The sequence below is a fragment of the Manis pentadactyla genome, chromosome 3 (assembly GCF_030020395.1).
Source record: "Manis pentadactyla isolate mManPen7 chromosome 3, mManPen7.hap1, whole genome shotgun sequence".
Lineage (NCBI taxonomy): Eukaryota > Metazoa > Chordata > Mammalia > Pholidota > Manidae > Manis > Manis pentadactyla.
This window is the reverse complement of record NC_080021.1, coordinates 195,521,532-195,545,418: the sequence shown is the minus strand read 5'-3', so window position 1 is coordinate 195,545,418 and position 23,887 is coordinate 195,521,532. Positions and strand designations below refer to the sequence as shown.

The following is a 23,887-nucleotide window of genomic DNA, read 5'->3' as shown; positions in this document are numbered from 1 at the left end:
AAAACAAAGCTTCAGTCAAACATCAAGTCAAATTGGAACTTCAAAGATTCTTAAAATTTCCATTTGAAAGGCAAAATGCTAAGTATGCGAACATTAACAAGTTCTAAACTGATAACCTCCATATTTGAACTAAGGGGAGACACAAAGGCTAACTCAAATATTTTCAACCACAGAGGCCAGAGGAAGTCTTTGTGGTAAGCAAAATCCACTGGAGCACAAGACTGGAGCACCCACTGTGCTCCAGAGAGGGAACTAAACCTAAACAAAGGCGGCAGAAATTTGGAGATCAAATTAGATTAAGCTAAGCAAAAGATATAGGTTATTATTACCGATGCTAACTTTACAACTAAGAAAAGTGCACAAGAGCCAACTTCCTTATTCCAATTACTGCTTTAGATTTTGATAATTAATAAGATGTGGCCTAAGAGACTCTAGGAAACTAACAGCACTGCTCCCTGTTAACACAGTAAAATCCATTGATTTCTTCCCTAACTTGTTATTAATAATAACTCTTTTATAATTCTTTAAGGACTTCTGAGAATAATGCAAATGGTGATATCCAGATATATCTGCCATACGCTATCATCATATATGTAAATGAGCTTTTGAAAAATAAAACTGTTTTGCCTGTGAACAGAGCAGCTATCATTCAATAAAATGACATAGAACAGAGTCAAGAGAATTAAAATGTGAAAACGTGGATCATTTAAGAATACAGATCATGAACTGCCATGTACGTAGCAGACAAAAGCTTAAGGCAAGGAAAACTGTAGAAATTGTTGAAGTATTCCCACCTTTAATCATATCCTTACAGTATTGTACCAAAAAATCTACTGACCCATAAAAATTTATAATACATAATTAACATCTAGATTTTTTTAACTAGCAGGTTCAGTAGTGATAACTCCCAAAATACAAAAGTGACTCTCTGATTATAAAACTATTATATTACTTTCTTGGAAATTATTTAAGTGATTTGTCAAAATATTTATTCAAAGTATCTAGTATGAAGGTTCAGGGGCAAATTAATGGAAAAATGTTAATCTTTTTCAGTAAGTGATACTGGAACACTTAGACATCCATACGCAAAATAATAGATCTCAAACCATACCTGATACCAATTACCTCAAAATTAACTCAACATGGATAAATCCAAATGTAAGAAACCTAAAACGTCAAGGAGAAAACAAAGAAGAATATTTTTGTGACCCTGAGTTAGGCAAAGCATGATCCATAAAAAAAGGAAGAAAAAAACTGGACTTCATCAAAATGAAACATATCTCTTCAAATTCAGAACATGAAAAAAGCCACAGATAGGGAAAAAATATTTGCAAAACATTAATCTGATAAAGGACCCATATCCAGAATACATAAAGAGATCTTAAAACTCACTAATAAGAAAACAAGTCTGGTGCTGGGAAAACTGGACAGCTACATGTAAGAGAATGAAACTGGACTATTGTCTGACTATACACAAAAGTAAACTCAAAATGGAGCAAAGACCTGAATATAAGTCATGAAATCATAAAAACTCTTAGAAGAAAACATAGGCAAAAATCTCTTGATATAAGCATGAGCAATTTTTTCCTGGACACATATCCTCAGGCAAGGGAAATAAAATAAAAAATGAACAAATGGGACTACATTAAACTAAAAAGCTTGTGTACAGCAAAGAACACCATCAGTAGAACAAAAAGGCACCCTACAGTATGTGGGAATATATTCACAAATGACTCATCTGATAAGGGGTTAACACCTAAATTACATAAAGAATCCATAAGCCTCAACATTCAAAACACAAATAACCCAATTAAGAAATGGGAAGAGAACCTAAACAGACACTACTCCAAAGAAGAAATACAGATGACCAACAGGCACATGAAAAGATGCTCCACATCACTAATCATCAGGGAAGGGCAAATTAAAACCATAATGAGGCATCACCTCACACAAATTAGGATGGCCACTATCCAAAAGACAAGAAATAAATGTTGGCGAGGATGCAGAGAAATGGAAACACTCCTACAGTGTTGGTGGGTATTTAAATTGGTGCAACCACTGTGGAAAGCAATATGGAGGTTCCTCAAAAAACTAAAAATGGAAATACCATTCAATCCATTAATTCCACTCCTATGAATTTACCTGAAAACAACAAAATCTGTGATTCAAAAAGACATATGCACCCCTATGTTTATCGCCACACTATTTGCAATAGCCAAGATATGGAAGCAACCTAAGTACCCCACAATAGATGAATGGATAAAAAAGATGTGGTACATATACACAGTGGAATACTATTCAGCCATAAAAAGAAAAGAAAGCCTCCCATTTGCAACAACACAGGTGGATCTATAGGGTATTATGCTCAGTGAAATAAGCCAGGCAGAGAAATATAAGTATCAAATGATTTCACTTATTTGTGGAATATAAAAACAAAGCAAAACAGAAGGAACAAAATAGCAAAAGATTCATAGATACCAAAAAGGGAATAGTGGTTACAAAGGGGGAGTCATTGGGGAGTTTGTAGAGGAGGGGTAAGAGGATAAAGGGGTACAATAATTCACAATCACAATATAAGTTGGTAGTACAGGTATAAGTTGGAGAATACAGTTAATGATTCTGTAACATTACTACATTGATAGACAGTGTCCGTACTAGGCGGGGTGAAGATTTAATAATATGGGCAACTGTTGAAGCACTGTGTTGTAAATCGAAACCAACATAAGATTGTATATCAGTGATACTTAAAAAATAAGTAATTTTTTTTTAAGTAAACAACCTAATTTTTAAAATGAGCTGAAGGTTTTAAAAGGCTTCATCAAAGAAATGATACAAATGGCAAGTAAGCACATGAAAAGATAGATGCTCAACATCACTTAGGAAAGAAAATTTAAGTTACAACCACAATGAAATACCAGTATACACCTGTTAAAATTGCTTGTTAACTAAATATCTGACAATATCAAATAATAGCAAGGATGTGGTGAACTCTCATATATTGTTAGTAGGAATGCAAAGATGGTACAAATGCTTTGGAAAACATGGTAGCTTATAAAGTTAAACATACACTTTCAATGTGCTCTAGCAACCTCACTCCTAGCTACTTATGCAAGAGAAATGAAAATGAATAGTCACACAAAAACCCACAGCAAATATTTACAGTACCTTTATTCATAGTTGCCAAAAAGAAAGAACCTAAATGTCCTTCAACTGGTGAATGACTGAGTAACATACGGTACATAACGAATATGGAACATTAATCAGCAATAAAAAGGAACTAATGACAAACAAAACAACATGGATGAATTTCAAATGCAATATACTACAGAATCAAAAATCTACATACCATACCATTTTTTTCTTTGATAGTCATTCTGTGAGAGACAAAATTATAGAGACTAAAGCTGATTAGTGACTGCTACATCTGAGTATGATAGGAGAGGTCCACTACAAAGGACTATGGAGGAATTTTCTAGGGTGATAGAAATGTTCTGTATCTTGATTATAGTGGTGGTTATAAAACTGTAAGCATTTGTCAGATCCCACAGAATTGTAATTCTATAAAGTATACCTCAATAAACCTGACTTTAAACAAAAATTCATCTTGTACACACAAAACATTTAACAGTCATTTGCCTAGTTAATAAAAACAAGTCTTCAATGAACAACAAAGATAAATAAAAAATTTAACCAGCTTGTAAGTACATTTCCTAAAGCATCTTATGACATTTACTAGCATAATTACAATAGTATGTTTGGAATGAAAAAATAATAAACTCACTACATATCTATCTGAGAGTGACTCAAATTAAACATGAAATCTACCCTTTTATCAAAACATATTTAAGACTTGGGGAAAAAAATAACTGAGTTTCATATGGTAAAAAATTTGTTTCTAGCTGGTCAATTTGGAAAAGCAGCCAAAAATACATAATAATACAGCAGAGGTTTGTGACAAAGTAAAAAAAAAAAAAATACCACTTGCAATATCCCTAAGTAGTTTTCTATGAACAGTAACTTTATTCACTAATCACTTTTACTTTTTAATGAAAAAGTAGAAGTCATGGTATTAGCATTATTCTAAACTTATTTTAAGATTTTAGGGTATCTAGAGTAAATCATTATCAATTTTGAGATTTAAAAGTACTGTACTTTAAACCCACCTATAACCTGAATCCTTTCTCCTCACGGTTGAGAGGATTCACAGTTAGGGGTGATGATGTTAGAATATACATACAAAGCATTCCACCCAGTCTGCAATGGAAATATAGCACCCAGATTTGTAGAAGTAGCCCCCAAGTTCTAGCCAGAATAATGATGATCTTAACTGGATTGCAGATCTTCCCACAGTAGCCCCTAACTTTATAGAGAAATGCAAAGCATAAAACAGTAATATTTGCTTTAAAAAAAACTCAAAACTAAGTTTCATTTTGTATGGAGAATCATGTTTTTATTATATACACCAACCTGAAACTGAGTAGTCCTTAAATTATATACATGTGCAGGGACACATACACATGCAGCCTACCATACATAGAATCATCTAATATTATACACAGATGGCACTGCACTGCAATGGAAAAGGGCTATTCTTCTCAATAAATGGTCCTGGAATAAGCAGATATCCATATGAAATTAAAGAATGTATCCTGACCCCAACTTCACAACAAACACATCAATTCTGCTTTGTACTTGCACTGTAAATGCAATCAGTATCTGAAGGAAAAGCTTTTAGAAGAAAACACAATATTTTCATGACCTTGGGGTGAATACAGACTTCTTAAACAAAATACAAAAAGTACTAATCATAAATGAAATATTGATAAATTGAACTACATTTAAATTAACTTTTGTTCATCAAAAGACACCAGTGAGAGAGAAAAGAAAAGCCAGAGTGGAAAAGATATTTGCAATATATATACCTAGCAAAGGACTCCATATATAAAGAACTCCAAATCAACCAATGGGAACCAAGAAGGGAACCCAATAGAAATACAGGCAGAAGACTTGAACAACTATTTCACAAAGATTATAACCAAATGGTCAATAGAATATAAAAAGTTGTTCAACAGCACTAGTCACCAAGAAAATGCAAATGAAAATCACAATGTAATATATCATACCCACTGAAAGGACCAAACTTTAAAAAGGGTAACACCAAATCTTGATAAAGATGTAGAAAAACTCAAATTCTCATATATTACTGATGATAAATTAGTATAATCAATGACTTAGGAAAACCATTCTACAGTTGGTTATACAGTTACCTTATGATCTAGCAACCCCAATCCTAATTATATAACCACTTGAAATGTATATATACATTTACCAAAAGACATGAACAAGAATGTTCATAGCCGTTCTACTTGTAGATGTTTCCAAAGGGAAACCACCAAAGTATCCAACTACATTAGAATGGATACATAAATTATGATACAGTCATATAATGGAATACTATATGAGAATTAGTGAACTACCACAACATAATCTCACAAACAAAATGTTGAGCCAAAGAAATTCAGTTTGATTTCATTTACATGAATTTGAAAAGAAAGCCAAATGAATCTATGGTATTAAAACTCAAGATTATAATCTTTGGAAGAGGGCTATTAGGGGCTGGAAATGGGCATAAGAGAGTTTATGAGGTTCTGGAAATAGTTCATTGCTTGATTTAGATAATGAGTACAGTTCTATGAATATTCATCAGACTTCATGCTTATGATTTGAGTATTTTTATGTATTAACTTTAACTTCAATAAAATATACCAAAAATATACATACAATCACAGATTTGAGAGAGGTGGATTAGGGAAAGGGAGAGGAATATGAAGAAAAATAAGATTCTGCTTCCCCAAATATACAGCATAGACGGTTCTCTTTCAAGATGTCAAATCAAATAAAATATAAATTAGGTACTAACCATGAAACCAGGTAGTACTGGCTGAGTAAATTTCATCTTAAAGGAATACAACAACTGTTTTGAGTTTGCATCATAGAATGAAAGTTGACCTAAAAGAAAGAAAAGTCTAATTTATTATACAAAAAATATATATTATCTAATTAAGTCAAACATATAACCATGCATAAAAGTAATAATTAAGTGCATATTTTGGCATTACTTTTTTGTTACTAACTGTAAGGAATGCATTTTATAATTCTCACTTAATATCAGTAGTAAACATGCTTAAGAAAAAAGCCCAAATCCAGTTTTCTTTCCCTAGTTTTCAAGAGTTCCATAGTGCTTCTATAATCTGACACTATTCTACTTATTCGACTCTGAACCATTTATAGGTTTTATCATTATTTAACAAATAGTTTCCTTAGCCCAATAAAAAACAAGGCTTTTTCCTCCTTATTTTTACCATAAGAGCCTCTCTACCCAAATTCTATCACCATTTAAAGTTTACTCTATTAAACCTTGTCTTCTAACTGGTTAAAGCCACACTGCGGTCTCTGGAAATCATACTATAGTTATCCCAGCTTCAGCTTTGTTCATTTTTAAAATCCTCTCAGTCTGTCTTTCGCCATGATCATACAACTAAAATAAGTATTTCTGACCACCTAACTGTCCAACCTGATGGTCTCCTTACACCTGTTACCACTTCTTGAAACCCTTCTCCCATAACTATTCTCTTGGTTTGTATCCTAACCCTGAGGATATCTTGTCTCTTTTTCCTCCTATTCTAAATACAGATGCCTTTTGTCCAGGCTCTTGTTTCTCTCTACAATGCTCTTTAATAAGTTAGCTGCCACCAAACAGGAGAGGAGAAAAGAAGTTAACATTTTTGCCTACTGTTAAATACCAGGTGCCTTATATACATTACTTCAAAATATTAAGCAACCTATATATGGTGACAAATGTTTAATTGTTCTATGCAACCTTCAGTAGCCACTCTGAGATGCTGTTTCTACTGTGTAGCTTCTGCTCTACTTCCTTCTGAATTCTAGCACTGAATTTTGAAATATTTGCCAGACATGCCACATGGTTGTCCTGCTGGCTTCTCATTTTTCCCTAGAACTCTCTATGTTCCCTATCCTGTTGATGATCTATCATCCTCTTGATCACACTGTCTAGAACCTCAGAGACATCTTCAACATTTCTGTGTCTCCACCTGCAATCCATTATTTAGCCATCAAGTTCTATGAATTCTACTTTCACACTATCAAATCCCTTCTTGATTCCCCGCTGCTTCAGTGTTTCTTACTACTATCACTCAACACACACTTATTTATGGCTTACTACATTAAAAGTACTTGCCAGACAATAAGTATAAAATACTTTACAAAACAGACTTGGTCCTGCCTACAATGCTTAAAGACTACCTTTTGAAAAGTTTTACCCTATCTATGTTTGCCATCTCTTCCACATTTAATCATTTACTCTCTAATATTTCTAAAACTTGATTAACTATCATATGACTACAGTTTTCTAAAACGTGCAGAAGCCCTCTCCCCTCAACTACTAATAAAGACAAGCTTGTTATTATTTTTCAAGGCCCCCAGAATCTGATCCCATCCTACATTACAACTCCTTCCATACCCTATGCTCTAGGTAACAATTATACTTCTCACTACTATCTTTGAGGAGCCACAAAGTATTGAAAGGAGAGAGAAGATAAGCAAATGTTTCTTGGTATTTGAAAAAGAAAAAAAAATATGTGCCAATAAATTTACTGTTTATCCTGAGGAAAATTACTTATTTGATAGAAAGTGAATAAGTGAAAAAGAATGCAGCAAAACTGATATGCCATCAATAAAAATAAATCAAACCAAAGTTAACTTACTTGTTTTTCTGAGTAATTAGGTTGAGACTTGATGGAATTATCTGGACACAATGTTACTATAAATGGTAAAACTGGACTTTGTTAGCTTCAAGTGTCAACTTTGAAAGAAGCATCTATAGAATTATTGTTCCCTAGCTCAGCAGTACACCACCTTCAAAATTTTTATAAATATTCAGATGGCAGTAGAGAAGATACTTATCAAATACCTAATTGAAAAAGTTTAAAGATATCTTATGAAAGATAAGTATCAAGTTAACTTTTAGATGATTTTAATGGAGCAAAAGCTTGGCAAAATCGATTAAGATCGAACTTAAGGACAAATGTAATATCCTCCATCTGGGCAGAGGTCGGATTCAAAATGGCAGCATGACAGGTGAGACAGAGAACTCCTCCCAAAATCACATAATGTGAAAATATAGTTTATACAACTAATCCTAAAAGAGCAACAGGAAAGAAGGCTGCACCAGACTGCATATACCTGGAGAACAGAGCAGACTTCAAGAAACAGGGTTATGTACCAAAGCCTTGATCTGGTGGGACCCAAGGCCTTCCCCCACCCCAGCTCACAGGCAGGAGGAAGATAAATGAAATGGGTGTCGGTGGAAGCTTAGGACTGCTGAACACCCAGCCCTGGAGATCTGCTTTGGGAGTACAAACCTACATTGCATGGTGCTCTGGAGATTAGTGGGGTTGAAAAGCTAAGATAGGCAGAATACTTGGAGAGACAGATCTCACCGTTTGTGGAGGACAGGGATCCACATCTGGCTGCCCTGGGACAAAGGAAAGGAGGGCGGTATGAGAGGCTTCCTAGCAGCAAGAGGGCGCTGAAGGGGCGGGATTTGCAGGAAGCTTGCTGCGTGGGAGAAGGGATAAGTGGACAAGGTTATCTGGGCGTACTCTGCCCAACAGGTTGGGAACTTTCAGGAGCTTCAGGCGCTCCATCCCCTGGATGGCTACTCAACTCTGAGGCCCCCCACTGTCATATGCAGCCTGCCGCACCTTCCTCCTGGCCTACCTGCACTGGCACACAAACCAGCGGTCCCTGCGCTGCCATCAGGCCAGCCAGAGAGAGGCCCCGCCTATGGCAGCTACAGATGCAAAGCACAGAGGCTGATACCTATGTGCTCAGCCCACTGGTTCTAGCAGTGGAGAAAGGCACTGCGGCTGGGAAAAAGGAAACAGCTCTTTCCTCCCCCCAGGCACCAGTGCTGCTCCCCTGAAAACCCTGACATCACCCAAGGGACTGAGCACCTCCAGAGACTAGAGCTTCTGGGCACTAGAGGGCGCCACATACAAATATTAAACATCAAAGGAACCTGGCTCAAACAAAAATCTCACAAAAACCAAAAAAAGGGACAAATTAAACTGAACTCACCAATCTTCCAGAAAGAGAATTCAAAATAAAAATCATAAACATGCTCATGGAGGTATAGAAAAATATTCAAGAACTCAGGGATGAATTTAGGATGGAGATTCAATAATTAAGAAATTCCATATCTGAAATGAAACATACAATGTAGGGATTTAAAAGCAGAAGGATCACAGGAAGATAGCGGCATGAGTAGTTCAGAGGAAATCTCCTCCCCAAAACATATATATTTATGAAAATACAATAATTACAAAATATTCCTAAAAGAGACACCAGGGGATGCCATACAACAGCCAGGATACATCTACATCTGCGAGAACTTAGCATCACACAAAGGGGGTAAGATACAAGCTGTGGCCAGGCGGGACCCGAACGCTCCCCCAGCCCAAAACCCGGAGGGAAGAAAGGAGTTGGAATTGGGAGGGAGTGAAAGCCCAGGACTGCTAAACAACCAGCTCTAGAAATCCGCACCTGGAATGCAGACACAAGGTGAACGGGGTGCTGGATATTAGAGAAACGGAAAAGCAAAACCTGTGGCAGGTCCCCGCAACCAGCGCCCCTGAGACAAAAGAAAAGCGAGGGCTTTCTGCAAGTCTTAAAGAGACAGGGACCACATAGCTGGATGAAGTTGTCCCAGCAGCTGGGAATACCGGGGAAACTTAGGTGCCCTAAACGGTGGCAGTGCAGCTCTGAAGCCCCTCACAGGATTGGCAGCCTTTCAGTCATTCCTCCAACTGGCGTGGACCCCGACACACGGGCCCAGTAGCAGGAGAGTGGGAGCGCGCACCGGAAGCGGAAGAGCTGGAAGGAACTGAGAGCAGATCTGTGCACCACAGGAGAGTCTTGTGCTAGCCTGCAGCGGCGCGAACGAAAAACACAGGCGTAGCTCCCGTGCACCAGCGGCAGAGAAGCCAGAGCCCGAAAGAAGCCTGCGCAGAAAAGCCCCATGCACACTGGCAGTGGAGCCAAAGGGAGCAGGTGCGCTCCCAGGAGCCAACTGGAATCCCAGGCCAACACACAGCTGCCAGGCCAGACCCAAAGGCCGCTGCTGCCACACAGCTACCCAGCAGGGTCGCCACTACTATGGAGGAGCGCACCTGGCATGCCTACCACTCCCCGCAGGGCTCCATGCTGCTCTGATGGACACCACGCCCACAGCAGCTTAGGAGATTAACCCAGTGGCTGTTCCAGGAGTGCAGATACACATCCCAGGCAGCGGAGAAGGGCAAGGCATCCAGCAAGCAGGAAAGGAATTCTTCTCCCAGCTGACACACCCACAACCTGCCTACAGCCACTGCTATCACCACGAAAAGTAAACAAAAATCTGGTCCAGTCCAAGATAGTTACACCTGAGAAAGAATCTGCAGAGGCAGACCTACCCAGTCTCCCTGAAAAAGAATTCAAAATAAAAAACATAAACATGCTGACAGAGCTGCAGAGAAATATGAAAGAGCTAAGGGATGAAGTCTGGAGGGAGATTACAGATGTCCGGAGGGAGATCACAGATTTCCGGAGTGAGATTACAGAAGTGAAACAAACTCTGGAAGGATTTATAAGCAGAATGGTTAAGATGCAAGAGGCCATTGATGGAATAGAAACCAGAGAACAGAAACGCACAGAAGCTGATGCAGAGAGAGACAAAAGGATCTCCAGGAATGAAACAATATTAAGAGAACTGTGTGACCAATCCAAAAGGAACAATATCCACATTATAGGGGTACCAGAGGAAGAAGAGACAGAAAAAGGGATAGAAAGTGTCTTTGAAGAAATAATTGCTGAGAACTTCCCCAAACTGGGTGAGGAAATAGTTGCTCAGACTACTGAGGCACAAAGAACTCCCGAGAAACAGGATCCAAAGAGGTCAACACCAAGACACACAATAATTAAAAAGGCAAAGATCAAGGACAGGGACAGAGTATTAAAGGCAGCCAGAGAGAGTAAAAAGGTCACCTACAAAGGAAAACCCATCAGGCTATCATCAGACTTCTCAACAGAAACCTTACAGGCCAGAAGAGAATGGCATGATATATTTAATGCAATGAAACAGAAGCGCCTTGAACCGAGGATACTGTATCTAGCAGGATTATCATTTAAATATGAAGGAGGGATTAAACAATTCCCAGACAGGCAAAAGTTGAGGGAATTTGCCTCCCACAAACCACCGCTACAGGGTGTCTTAGAGGGACTGCTCTAGATGGGAGCATTCCTAAAAAGAGCACAGAACAAAACAACCAACATATGAGGAATGGAGGAGGAGGAAAAAGAAGGGAAAGAAATAACCATCAGACTGTGTTTATAACGCTCAATAAGTGAGTGAGGTCAGACAGTAAGGTACTTAACAAGCTAACCTTGAACTTTTGGTAACCACAAATCTAAAGCCTGCAGTGGCAATAAGTACATATCTTTCAATAATCACCCTAAATGTAAATGGACTGAATGCACCAATCAAAAGACACAGAGTAATAGAATGGATAAAAAAGCAAGAACCATCTATATGCTGCTTACAAGAGACTCACCTCAAACCCAAAGACATGCACAGATTAAAAGTCAAGGGTTGGACAAAGATATTTCATGCAAACAACAGAGAGAAAAAAAGCAGGTGTTGCAATACTAGTATCAGACAAAATAGACCTCAAAATAAAGAAAGTAACAAGAGATAAAGAAGGACATTACATAATGACAAAGGGATCAGGCCAACAAGAGGATATAACCATTATAAACATATATGCAACCAATACAGGAGCACAATATATGTGAAACAAATACTAATAGAATTAAAGGAGGAAATAGAATGCAATGCATTCATTTTGGGAGACTTTAACACACCACTAACCCCAAAGGACAGATCCACCAGAAAGAAAATAAGTAAGAACACAGAGGCACTGAACAATACGCTAGAACAGATGGACCTAATAGACATCTACAGAACTCTACATCCAAAAGCAACAGGATACACATTCTTCTCAAGTGCACATGGAACATTCTCCAGAATAGACCACATACTAGGCCACAAAAAGAAACTCAGTAAATTCCAAACAACTGAAATCCTACCATCCAACTTTTCAGACCACAAAGGTATAAAACTAGAAATAAATTGTACAAAGAAAGCAAAAAGGTTCACAAACACATGGAGGCTTAACAACATGCTCCTAAATAATCAATGGATCAATGACCAAATTAAAATGGAGACCCAGCAACATATGGAAACAAATGAAAACAATAACACAAAGCCCCAACTTCTGTGGAATGCAGCAAAAGCAGTCTTAAGAGGAAAGTATATAGCAATCCAGGCATATTTAAAGAAGGAAGAACAATGGTCTAATGTCACAATTATCGAAATTGGAAAAAGAAGAACAAATGAGGCCTAAGGTCAGCAGACGGAGGGACATAATAAAGATCAGAGAAAAAATAAATAAAATAGAGAAGAATAAAACAATAGAAAAAATCAATGAAACCAAGAGCTGGTTCTTTGAGAAAATAAACAAAATAGATAAGCCTCTAGACAGACTTATTAAGAGAAAAAGAGAGTCAACACACATCAACAGAATCAGAAACGAGAAAGGAAAAATCACGACGGACCCCACAGAAATACAAAGAATTATTAGAGAATACTATGAAAATCTATATACTAACAAGCTGGAAAACCTAGGAGAAATGGACAACTTCTTAGAAAAATACAACCTTCCAAGACTGACCCAGAAAGAAACAGAAAATCTAAACAGGCCAATTACCAGCAATGAAATTGAATCGGTAATCAAAAAACTACCCAAGAACAAAACCCCTGGGCCAGATGGATTTACCTCGGAATTTTATCAGACATACAGAGAAGATGTACACCCATTCTCCTTAAAGTTTTCCAAAAAATAGAAGAGGAGGGAATACTCCTAAACTCATTCTATGAAGCCAAAATCACCCTAATACCAAAACCAAGCAAAGACCCCACCAAAAAAGAAAACTACAGATCAATATCCCTGATGAATGTAGATGCAAAAATACTCAACAAAATATTAGCAAACCGAATTCAAAAATACAGCAAGAGGATCATACACCATGACCAAGTGGGATTCATCCTAGGGATGCAAGGATAGTACAACATACGATAATCCATCAACATCATCCACCACATCAACAAAAAGAAGGACAAAAATCACATGATCATCTCCATAGATGCTGAAAAAGCATTTGACAAAATTCAACATCCATTCATGAAAAAAACTTTCAACAAAATGGGCATAGAGGGCAAGTACCTCAACATAATAAAGGCCATATATGACAAACCCACAGCTAACCTCATACTGAACAGCGAGAGGCTGAAAGCTTTTCCTCTGAGATCAGGAACAAGACAGGGATGCCCAGTCTCCCCACTGCTATTTAATGTGGTACTGGAGGTCCTATCCACGGCAATCAGACAAAATAAAGAAATACAAGGAATCCAGATTGGTAAAGAAGAAGTCAAACTGTCACTATCTGCAGATGACATGATATTGTACATAAAAAACCCTAAAGACTCCACTCCAAAACTACTAGAACTAATACCGGAATTCAGCAAAGTTGCAGGATACAAAATTAACACACAGAACTCTGTAGCTTTCCTATACACTAACAACGAACTAATAGAAAGAGAAATCAGGAAAACAATTCCATTCACAATAGCATTAAAAAGAATAAAATACCTAGGAATAAACCTAACCAAGGAAGTGAAAGACCTATACCCTGAAAACTACAAGACACTCTTAAGAGAAATGAAAGAGGTCACTAACAAATGGTAACTCATCCCATGCTCCTGGCTAGGAAGAATTAATATCGTCAAAATGGCCACCCTGCCCAAAGCAATATACAGATTCGATGCAATCCCTATCAAATTACCAACAGCATTCTTCAATGAACTGGAACAAATAGTTCAAAAATTCATATGGAACCATCAAAGACCCCAAATAGCCAATGCAATCCTGAGAAGGAAGAAAAAAGTGCGGGGGATCTCGCTCCCCAACTTCAAGCTCTACTACAAAGCCACAGTAATCAAGACAATTTGGTACTGGCACAAGAACAGAATAGAGACTCCAGACATTAACCCAAACATATATGGCCAATTAATATTTGATAAAGGAGCTATGGACATACAATGGCGAAATGACAGTCTCTTCAACAGATGGTGCTGGCAAAACTGGACAGCTACATGTAAGAGAATGAAACTGGATCACTGTCTAACCCCATACACAAAAGTAAATTCGAAATGGATCAAAGACCTGAATGTAAGTCAGGAAACCATAAAACTCTTAGAAAAAAACATATGCAAAAATCTCATGGACATAAACATGAGTGACTTCTTCATGAACATATCTCCCCGGGCAAGGGAAACAAAGGCAAAAATGAACAAGTGGGACTATATCAAGCTGAAAAGCTTCTGTACAGCAAAGGACACCATCATTAGAACAAAAAGGTATCCTACAGTATGGGAGAATATATTCATAAATGACAGATCTGATAAAGGATTGACATCCAAAATATATAAAGAGCTCACACGCCTCAACAAACAAAAAGCAAATAATCCAATTAAAAAATGGGCAGTGGAGATGAACAGACAATTCTCCAAAGAAGAAATTCAGATGGCCAACAGGCACATGAAGATGCTCCATATCGCTAATCATCAGAAAAATGCAAATTAAAACCACAATGAGATATCATCTCACACCAGTAAGGATCGTCACCATCCAAAAGACAAACAACAACAAATGTTGGTGAGGTTGTGGAGAAAGGGGAACCCTCCTACACTGCTGGTGGGAATGTAAACTAGTTCAACCATTGTGGAAAGCAGTATGGAGGTTCCTCAGAATGCTCAAAATATTAATACCATTTGACCCAGGAATTCCACTCCTAGGAATTTACCCTAAGAATGCAGCAGCCCAGTTTGAAAAAGACATATGCACCCCTATGTTTATCGCTGCACTGTTTACAATAGCCAAGATATAGAAGCAACCTAAATGTCCATCAGTAGATGAATGGATAAAGAAGATGTGGTACATATACACAATGGAATATTACACAGCCATAAGAAAAAACCAGATCCTACCATTCGCAACAACATGGATGGAGCTAGAGGGTATTATGCTCAGTGAAATAAGCCAAGCGGAGAAGGACAAGTACCAAATGATTTCACTCATATGTGGAGTATAAGAACAAAGGAAAACTGGAGGAACAAAACAGCAACAGAATTACAGAACCCAAGAATGGACTAATAGTTACCAAAGGGAAAGGGACTGGGGACGATGGGTGGGAAGGGAGGGATAAGGGTGGGGATAAAGAAAGAGGGCATTACGATTAGCATGTATAGTGCGTGGGGGGCACAGGGAGGGCTGTGCAACACAGAGAAGACAAGTAGTGATATTACAGCATCTTACTAAGCAGATGGACAGTGACTGTGAAGGGGTATGTGGGGGGGACTTGGTGAAGGGGGGAACCTAGTAAACATAATGTTCTTTCTGTAATTATAGATTATTGATACAAAAAAAAAAAGCAGAGTAGATGTAGAAGAGATGGTGAATGGAATAGAAATTAGAGAATAGGAATACACAGAAGCTGAGGCAAAGAAAGAAAAAAGGATCTCTAAGAATGAAAGAATATTGAGAGAATTGTATGACCAATCCAAACAGAACAATATTTGCATTATAGGGGTACTAGAAGAAGAAGAGAGAAAAAAGGGATAGAAATTGTCTATGAGGCGGTAATTGATGAAAACTTCCCCAATCTGGGGAAGGAGACAGTCTCTCAAGCCATGGAGGTGCACAGATCTCCCAATATAAGGGACCCAAGGAAGACAACATGAAGATATATAATAATTAAAATGGCAAAGATCAAGGATAAAGACAGACTTTTAAAAGCAGCTAGAGAGAGAAAAAAGATCACATACAAAGGAAAACCCATCAGGCTATCATCAGACTTCTCAACAGAAACCTTTCAGGCCAGAAGGGAGTGACGTGATATATGTAATGCAATGAAAAAGGGCCTCGAACCAAGAATGCTCTACCCAGCAAGATTATTATTTAAATTTGAAGGAGGGATTAAACATTTTTTAGATAAGTAAAAGTTGAGAGAATTTGCCTCCCACAAACCACCTATACAGTGCATTTTGGAGGGACAGCTATAGACGGAAGTATTCCTAAGGCTAAATAGCTGTCACCAGGGAAAATAAAACTACAGCAAAGAAAGTAGAACAATTAATTACTAAGCAGATGCAAAATCAAATCAACTACCCCCAAAGTCAATCAAGGGGTAGACAAAGGGTAAAGATTATGATACCTAATATATAAAGAATGGAGGATGAAGAGAAAGGAGGAAAAAAAAATCTTTAGGTTGTGTTTGTAATAGCATACTGAGTTATAGTAGACTCTTAGATAATAAGGGAATTACCCTTGACTCTTTGGTAACCACGAATCTAAAGCCTGCAATGGCAATAAGTACATACCTATCAATAATCAGCCTAAAAAGAATAAAGTGGGGGGGATTACACTCCCCAACTTCAAGCTGTACTACAAAGCCAAAGTGATCAAGACAATTTGGTACTGGCACAAGAACAGACCCACAGACCAATGGAATAGACTAAAGGGCAGATATAAACTCAAGCATATATGGTCAATTAATATATGATAAAGAAGTCATAGATATACAATGGGAAAATGACAGCCTCTTCAACAACTGGTGTTGGCAAAACTGGATAGCTACATGGAAGAGAATGAAACTGGATTACTGTCTAACCCCATACACAAAAGTAAACTCAAAATGGATCAAAGCCCTGAATGTAAGTCATGAAACCATAAAACTCTTAGAAGAAAACATAGGCAAAAATTTCTTGAATATAAACATGAGTAACATTTTCCTGAACACATCTCCTCGGACAAGGCATACAAAATCAAAAATGAACAAATGGGACTACATCATGCTAAAAAGCTTCTGTACAGCAAAGGACATCATAAAAATAACAAAAAGGCATCCTACACTATGGGAGAATATATTTGTAAATGACATATCCAACAAGGGGTTAACATCTAAAATATATAGAGAACTCACATGCCTTAACACTCAAAAAGCAAATAACCCTATTAAAAAATGGGCAGAGGAGCTGAACAGACACTTCTCTAAAGAATAAATTCAGAAGACTCATGACAGAAGATGATCAGAAAAAAAAAAAAAAAAAAACTTCAACAAAGATCCACGCACTGTCACAGGTGTAGATGCACTCATCCCACCAGTTCCTGGACTTGCCATGGGAAAGATGAAGGAGATATCTAAGCTGGCCTGTGCATGCAGTAAAACAAAAATTGGACAGGATCTATACTGTTGGAACTCAACCAAGAATTAGGAGAAGTGCAAATTGTAGCACTCCAAAATCTTACAACCACAGACTATTTATCGTTAAAAGAACATATGGGATATGAACAGTCCCCAGGAATGGGGTGTTCTAGTTTGTCTGAGTTCTCTCAGACTGTTTAGGTTCAGTCGGACAGTATCCACCATATCATAGATGGGTTTTCACAAATGCCTAAGGTGCCTAACTGGTTTTCTTGGTTTCACTGGTAGTTTGTCTGAGTTCTCTCAGACTGTTTAGGTTCAGTCGGACAGTATCCACCATATCATAGATGGGTTTTCACAAATGCCTAAGGTGCCTAACTGGTTTTCTTGGTTTCACTGGAGATGGCTGGTAATTACAGGTATGCTTTGGTTAGGTAACTATATTCCTATTATGTTAATGTGTGTGCACAATTTAATTAGTCGTTTAAAACCTATCCATGCTGAAGTTACTCTACAAGAAGATATGTCAAAGAAATAATCAATCTTCCCAGGTTTTCTTCTGCCTGCTACTTCTGTAGCTTTTCTTCTTCCTACCCAATCACAACCTTTAAATAGAACTCGTGCCACATGTCGAATTTACCGAGTATCATAATTCTTCCAAGTGGTAAAGATACCTCAAGACAAATGCTGGGCATAGAAGCCACAGGGCATAAATCTGCAAAGAAGTAAAAAGCTAACCTTTTCAAACAATAAGGCTTCTCTCTCACTTACCAACTTAACATTTCCCTGTATGGCCCCGGAAGATGACTGGTTAGCCAGAGACGGGTAAGATTCCTCAAGGGAGGAACAACCTAAGACAGGCACAGTCGCAGGGGGCCATCTGGTGAGAAAATGGGGAGCAGCAGAGGTGAGGCTTAGAACCTCCCCCCTCATGTTCTGAGAGAAATCTTCTGCATACATGGATGTTTATTGCCCTCGTCTAGCGCGGATTAACACATAGTCTACAGGCACACACCTGATCATCTACATTTGCTCTCTTACAACACTAAACTCTGTTTTCTACCTTTATCTCGTATCTACCTACCACTTCAGCATTTTATTAAAAATAATAATAATAGAGAAATGTGGTTTCCACATATAAATCAGGTTTAAAAATCAAATGAATATTCATATTTGAACTGACTGTGTATAGTTCATAATGCATGAACAAAACCAAAAGCTTCTGTGATGACTGCCCTTGTACTGTTCACTATGTAACTTATTCACTATGTAAGAATTTGTACTCCATGTAAGAATTTGTTCGTTATGCATCAGAAGATTGGAGACTGACGAAAATTGGGCTTGGGGTGGATTAATGATTGTGCATTGAGTATTGACCCCCCTATACAGAGATTTGTTGTGGTTAACAACTATTTGATCAATAAATATGAGAGATGCCCTCACTATATATATATATATATATATATATATAAACACACTTCCAATTGTAAAATAAATAAGTAACCGGGATGTAATGTATAGCATAAGGAATATAGTCAAGATACTGTAACAGCTTGGTAGGGTGATACCTGGTACCTAGAAATATCATGTATATAAATGTTGAGTCGCTGTGTTGTACACCTGAAACTAATGTAATGCAATGCTGTTGTCAACTACCCTTCAATAAAAAAAAAAAAGAATAAATTCAGATGGCCAACAGGTACATTAAAAGATGCTCCACATCACTAACTATGAGGGAAAAGCAAATTAAAACCACAACAAGATATCACCTCACACCAGTTAGGATGGCCAACATAGAAAAGACTAGGAACAACAAATGCTGGTGAGGATGCGGAGAAAGGGGAACCCTCCTACACTGCTGGTGGGAATGTAAACTATTTCAACCATTATGGAAAGCAATATGGAAGTTCCTCAAAAAACTATAACAATAGAAATACCATTTGACCTGGAACTTCACTCCTAGAAACTTACCCAAAGAAAACAACTTCTCAGATTCAAAAAGACTTATGCACCCCTATGTTTATTGCAGCACTATTTACAGTAGCCAAAAAATGGAAGCAACCTAAGTGTCCATCAGTAGATGAATGGATAAAGAAGATGTGGTACATATACACAATGGAATACTATTCAGCCGTAAGGAAACAAATCCTACCATTTGCAACAACATGGATGGAGCTAGAGGGTATTATGCTCAGTGAAATAAGTCAGGCAGAGAAAGACAAACACCAAATGATGTCCCTCATTTGTGTAGTATAACAACGAAGCAAAACTGGAAGAAACAAAATAGCAGCAGACTCACAGACTTCAAGAAGGGACTAGCGGTTACCAAAGGTGTGGGGTAGGGGAGGGTGGGTGGGGAGGGAGGGAGAAGGGGATTGTGGGATATCATAATTAGTGCACATGCTATGTGTGGTGTCACAGAGAAGACAGTGTAGCAGAGAGAAGACAAAAGTAGGGACTCTATGGCATCTTAGTACACTGATGGACAGTGACTATAATGGGGTATTGGGGGGCCTTGATAAGAAGGGTGAGGAGAGAACCAAGATGGCAGCGTGAGTAGAGCAGCAGAAATCTCCTCCCAAAACCATATATATTTTTGAAAATACAACAATACAACTAATCCTAAAAGAGAGACCAGAAGACACAGGACAACAGCCAGACTACATCCACACCCACAAGAACCCAGCACCTCGCGAAGAGGGTAAGATACAAGCCGTGGCCCGGCGGGACCTGAGCGCCCCTCAACCCAGCTCCCGGCGGGAGGAGAGGAGTTGGAGCGGGGAGGGAGAGGGAGCCCAGGACTGCTAAACACCCAGCCCTAGCCATCTGCACCAGAGCGCAGACACACAGTGCGTGCAGGGGTGCTGGATACTAGGGAAACAGGACAGTAAGACCTGTGAGTGGGTCCCTGCACCCGGTGCACCCAGGACAAAGAAAAGCAAGTGCTTTTTGAAAGCCTTAAAGGGACAGGGACCCCACAGCTGGATGGAAGCGCCCTGGGACACTTAGCCTAGCAGCTGCGAATCCCCAGGGAACTCTGGGCACCTGCACCCCCGCAGCGCAGCTCGGAGGCCCCTCACCCCAATAAACAGCCTCCTGCTTGTTCCCTCTCCGATGTAGCTCCGCCATATTGGAGCAGCAGCCTGAGGGAGGCCACGCCCACAGCAACTGCAGAGCTAAATAAACTCCATAGCGGCTGGGCAAAATCAGAAGCCCTGTCTGCACACAGCTGCCCAGCACAAGCCGCTAGAGGCCGCTGTTCTCCCAGGAGAGGAAGGCCACAAACTGGCAAGAAGGGACTTTCTCTTACCCAACACACGCGCCAGCTCCCCACAAATATATCCATCGCCATGAAAAGGCAGAAGAAATTGATACAGACCAAGATCACAGAGGCAAACCCTGAGAAGGAGATAGACCTAACCAGTCTTCCTGAAAAATAATAAAAAATAAAGCTCATAACCATGCTGATGGAGCTGCAGAGAAATATGCAAGAGCTAAGGGATGAAGTCCAGAGGGAGATTACAGATGTCCGGAGGGAGATCACAGAAATGAAACAATCTCTGGAAGGATCTGTAAACAGAATGGATAAGATGCAAGAGGCCATTGATGGAATAGAAACCAGAGAACAGAAACGCATAGAAGCTGACACAGAGAGAGATAAAAGGATCTCCAGGAATGAAACAATATTAAGAGAACTGTGTGACCAATCCAAAAGGAATGATATCCACATTATAGGGGTACCAGAAGAAGAAGAGAGAGAAAAAGGAATAGAAAGAGTATTTGAAGAAATAATTGCTGAAAACTTCCCCAAACTGGGGTAGGAAATAATCGATCAGACCATGGAAATGTACAGAACTCCCAACAGAAAGGACCCAAGGAGGACAACACCAAGACACATAATAATTAAAATGGCAAACACAAGGACAGAGTTTTAAAGTCAGCTGGAGAGAGGAAAAAGGTCACCTACAAAGCAAAACCCATCAGGCTATCATCAGACTTCTCAACAGAAACCTTACAGGCCAGAAGAGAATGGCATGATATATTTAATGCAATGAAATAGAAGGGCCTTGAACCAAGGATACTGTATCCAGCATGACTATCATTTAAATATGAAGGAGGGATTAAACAATTCCCAGACAAGCAAAAGTTGAGGGAATTTGCCTCCCACAAACCACCTCTACAGGGTATTTTAGAGGGACTGCTCTAGATGGGAGCACTTCTAAGACTAAATAGATGTCACCAGAGAAAATAAAATCACAGCAAACAAAGCAGACCAACCAAATACTAACTAAAGTCAAAAAATAAAATCAACTACCAACAAAAGCAGTTAAAGGAGGCACAAAAGAGCACAGAATAAAACAACCAACATATAAAGAATGGAGGAGGAGGAATAAGAAGGGAGAAAAATAAAGAATGACCAGACAGTGTTTAAAATAGCTCAATAAGTGAGTGAGTTAGACAGTAAGATACTAAAGAAGCTAACCTTGAACCTTTGGCAACCACGAATCTAAAGCCTGCAATGGCAATAAGTACATATCTTTCAATAATCACCCTAAATGTAAATGGAATGAATGCACCAATCAAGACACAGAATAATAGAATGGATAAAAAAGTAAGACCCATCTCTATGCTGCTTACAAGAGACTCACCTCAAACCCAAAGACTATAGGAACAAAGAAAGACTGAAGGAACAAAACAGCAGCAGAATCATAGAACCTAACATGGATTAACAGTTACCAAAGGGAAAGGGACTGGGGAGAAAGGGAGGGAAGGGAGGGATAAGGGTGGGGAAAAAGAAAGGGGACATTACGATTAGCATGTATAATGTCGGGGGTGGGCATGGAGAGGCTGTGCAACACAGAGAAGTAGTGATTCTACAGCATCTTACTACACTGAGGGACAGTGACTATAATGGGGATTGTGGGGGGGATTTGGTGAAGGGGGGACCCTAGTAAACATAATATTCTTCATGTAATTGTAGATTAATGACAACAAAATTAATTAATTAATTTAAAAAAAAAAAGAAGGGTGAATGGGTGAATGTAATAACCACATTGTTTTTCTTGTGAAACCTTTATAAGAATGTATATCAATGATACCTTAATAAAAAAATGAATATATATTCTTCATCTGTGTTATAAACAACAAAGAACAACTCTAAAATGCCTAATGTAAGAGGAAAACGACAATTTGGCACAACTCCATGAAAAAAGATCTAGTGGATTAGTGGCTATAAGCCAGATACAGGTCAACAGTGTTAAGTCATATTACTAGAAATTGTGGCACCAAATCACTGTCCTATGATGGTCAGAAGCTGAGTGTTCTACTCTGAGAACCAATCTTTAAAAAATATACTGACACAGTATACAAGTATAGGAGATTATAAGTGTTTGGAAAAATTAAATTATAAGAGGAACAGCTAATGGGACAGAGAATGTATAGTCTGGAAAAATAGGGCTAGGAAGCAACATTAGTAGTTTTTAAACAAATTAAGATTATCATGTAAATGTGAATTAGGTAATAATAATTCTGTATTTTTTCAGAAGACAAAGTTTAAAAGCAACAGTCTCCAAAGTTATTGGAAGGCAAAGAGCAATTTAAGAAAAATTTCTAACTAATGCTATCCAACAGTGAAAGAGATTGCCTTCTAAGACAGTAAGCTTCACATAAAAAAGTTCTTCAAGCCCAGGAGTGGCAACTACCTGCAGAGATAATGTAATAAGGATTTTATACTGTATGGCAGATGGACTGGGTAATTTCTAAGGCCTACTCCAACTCAAAAAATCTGATTCCACCATTCTTTACAGGTAATAAAACAAGGTAAGGAGGGAATTAAAATGGATAGAAGAAATTTTAATGCTTAAGACTAAAACTAGCAAAATATTTTTCAGACTTATTTAGCACATTACCGATGAATACACTTTTGTAGAGCTGTAGCTGTAGGCAGACATTGCACACACTTCCACTTAGTTCTAGAGTTGAAATTGTGATCAAATCCTAAGAGATCAATGTACCCTTACTACAATACTAATGGAAATTCCATATAGATATTACCGATAAAAGTACTGAAACACAAGCAATTTTATGATGAAAAGGCTTACAAAAAATTTTGTAGACTTACCCCCATCAAAATCACAAAATACACCTATTTTCTCAGGAACAGTAATATCCAAGGCTTTGACTTTATTATTATGTTTTGCTGCAAATGTGTTTTGTAGCCAGTTGTTGACATGGATACACCAACTAGTGTTTGTCTTTCCTAGTTGGTCAAATTTCCCCAAAGTCTTATATGCCACTCCCACACTGTAGGATTTACAATCCTTCTGGGCCTTGACCTCCCAATAATGTTGTCCACTTTCAATAGCAGTGTCTCCTACAAAAGATCAGAAAGGTAAATTTGACTCCTACCTCTTCCTTATTAAGTCACATAGTTTTTATCTATCTCTCA

The 23,887-nt window shown here is 38.3% G+C and overlaps 1 protein-coding gene across 4 annotated transcripts in view; it reads right to left on the bottom strand.

Annotated features, from left to right (window-relative positions):
• Positions 1–23,887, bottom strand: part of FSD1L (fibronectin type III and SPRY domain containing 1 like) — a 100,853-nt gene that overhangs the window by 17,953 nt on the left and 59,013 nt on the right. For all 4 annotated transcript variants that reach the window (XR_008996576.1, XM_036903293.2, XM_036903294.2 and 1 more), the window contains 2 exons: positions 23,561–23,812; positions 5,921–6,009 (listed from right to left, as the gene is read on the bottom strand). Coding sequence is in view for 3 of the 4 variants with exons in the window: in XM_036903293.2 (XP_036759188.2) it covers positions 5,921–6,009; positions 23,561–23,812 (341 nt within the window). In the remaining variant the exon portion in view is untranslated. The remainder of the gene's footprint in view (positions 1–5,920; positions 6,010–23,560; positions 23,813–23,887) is intronic.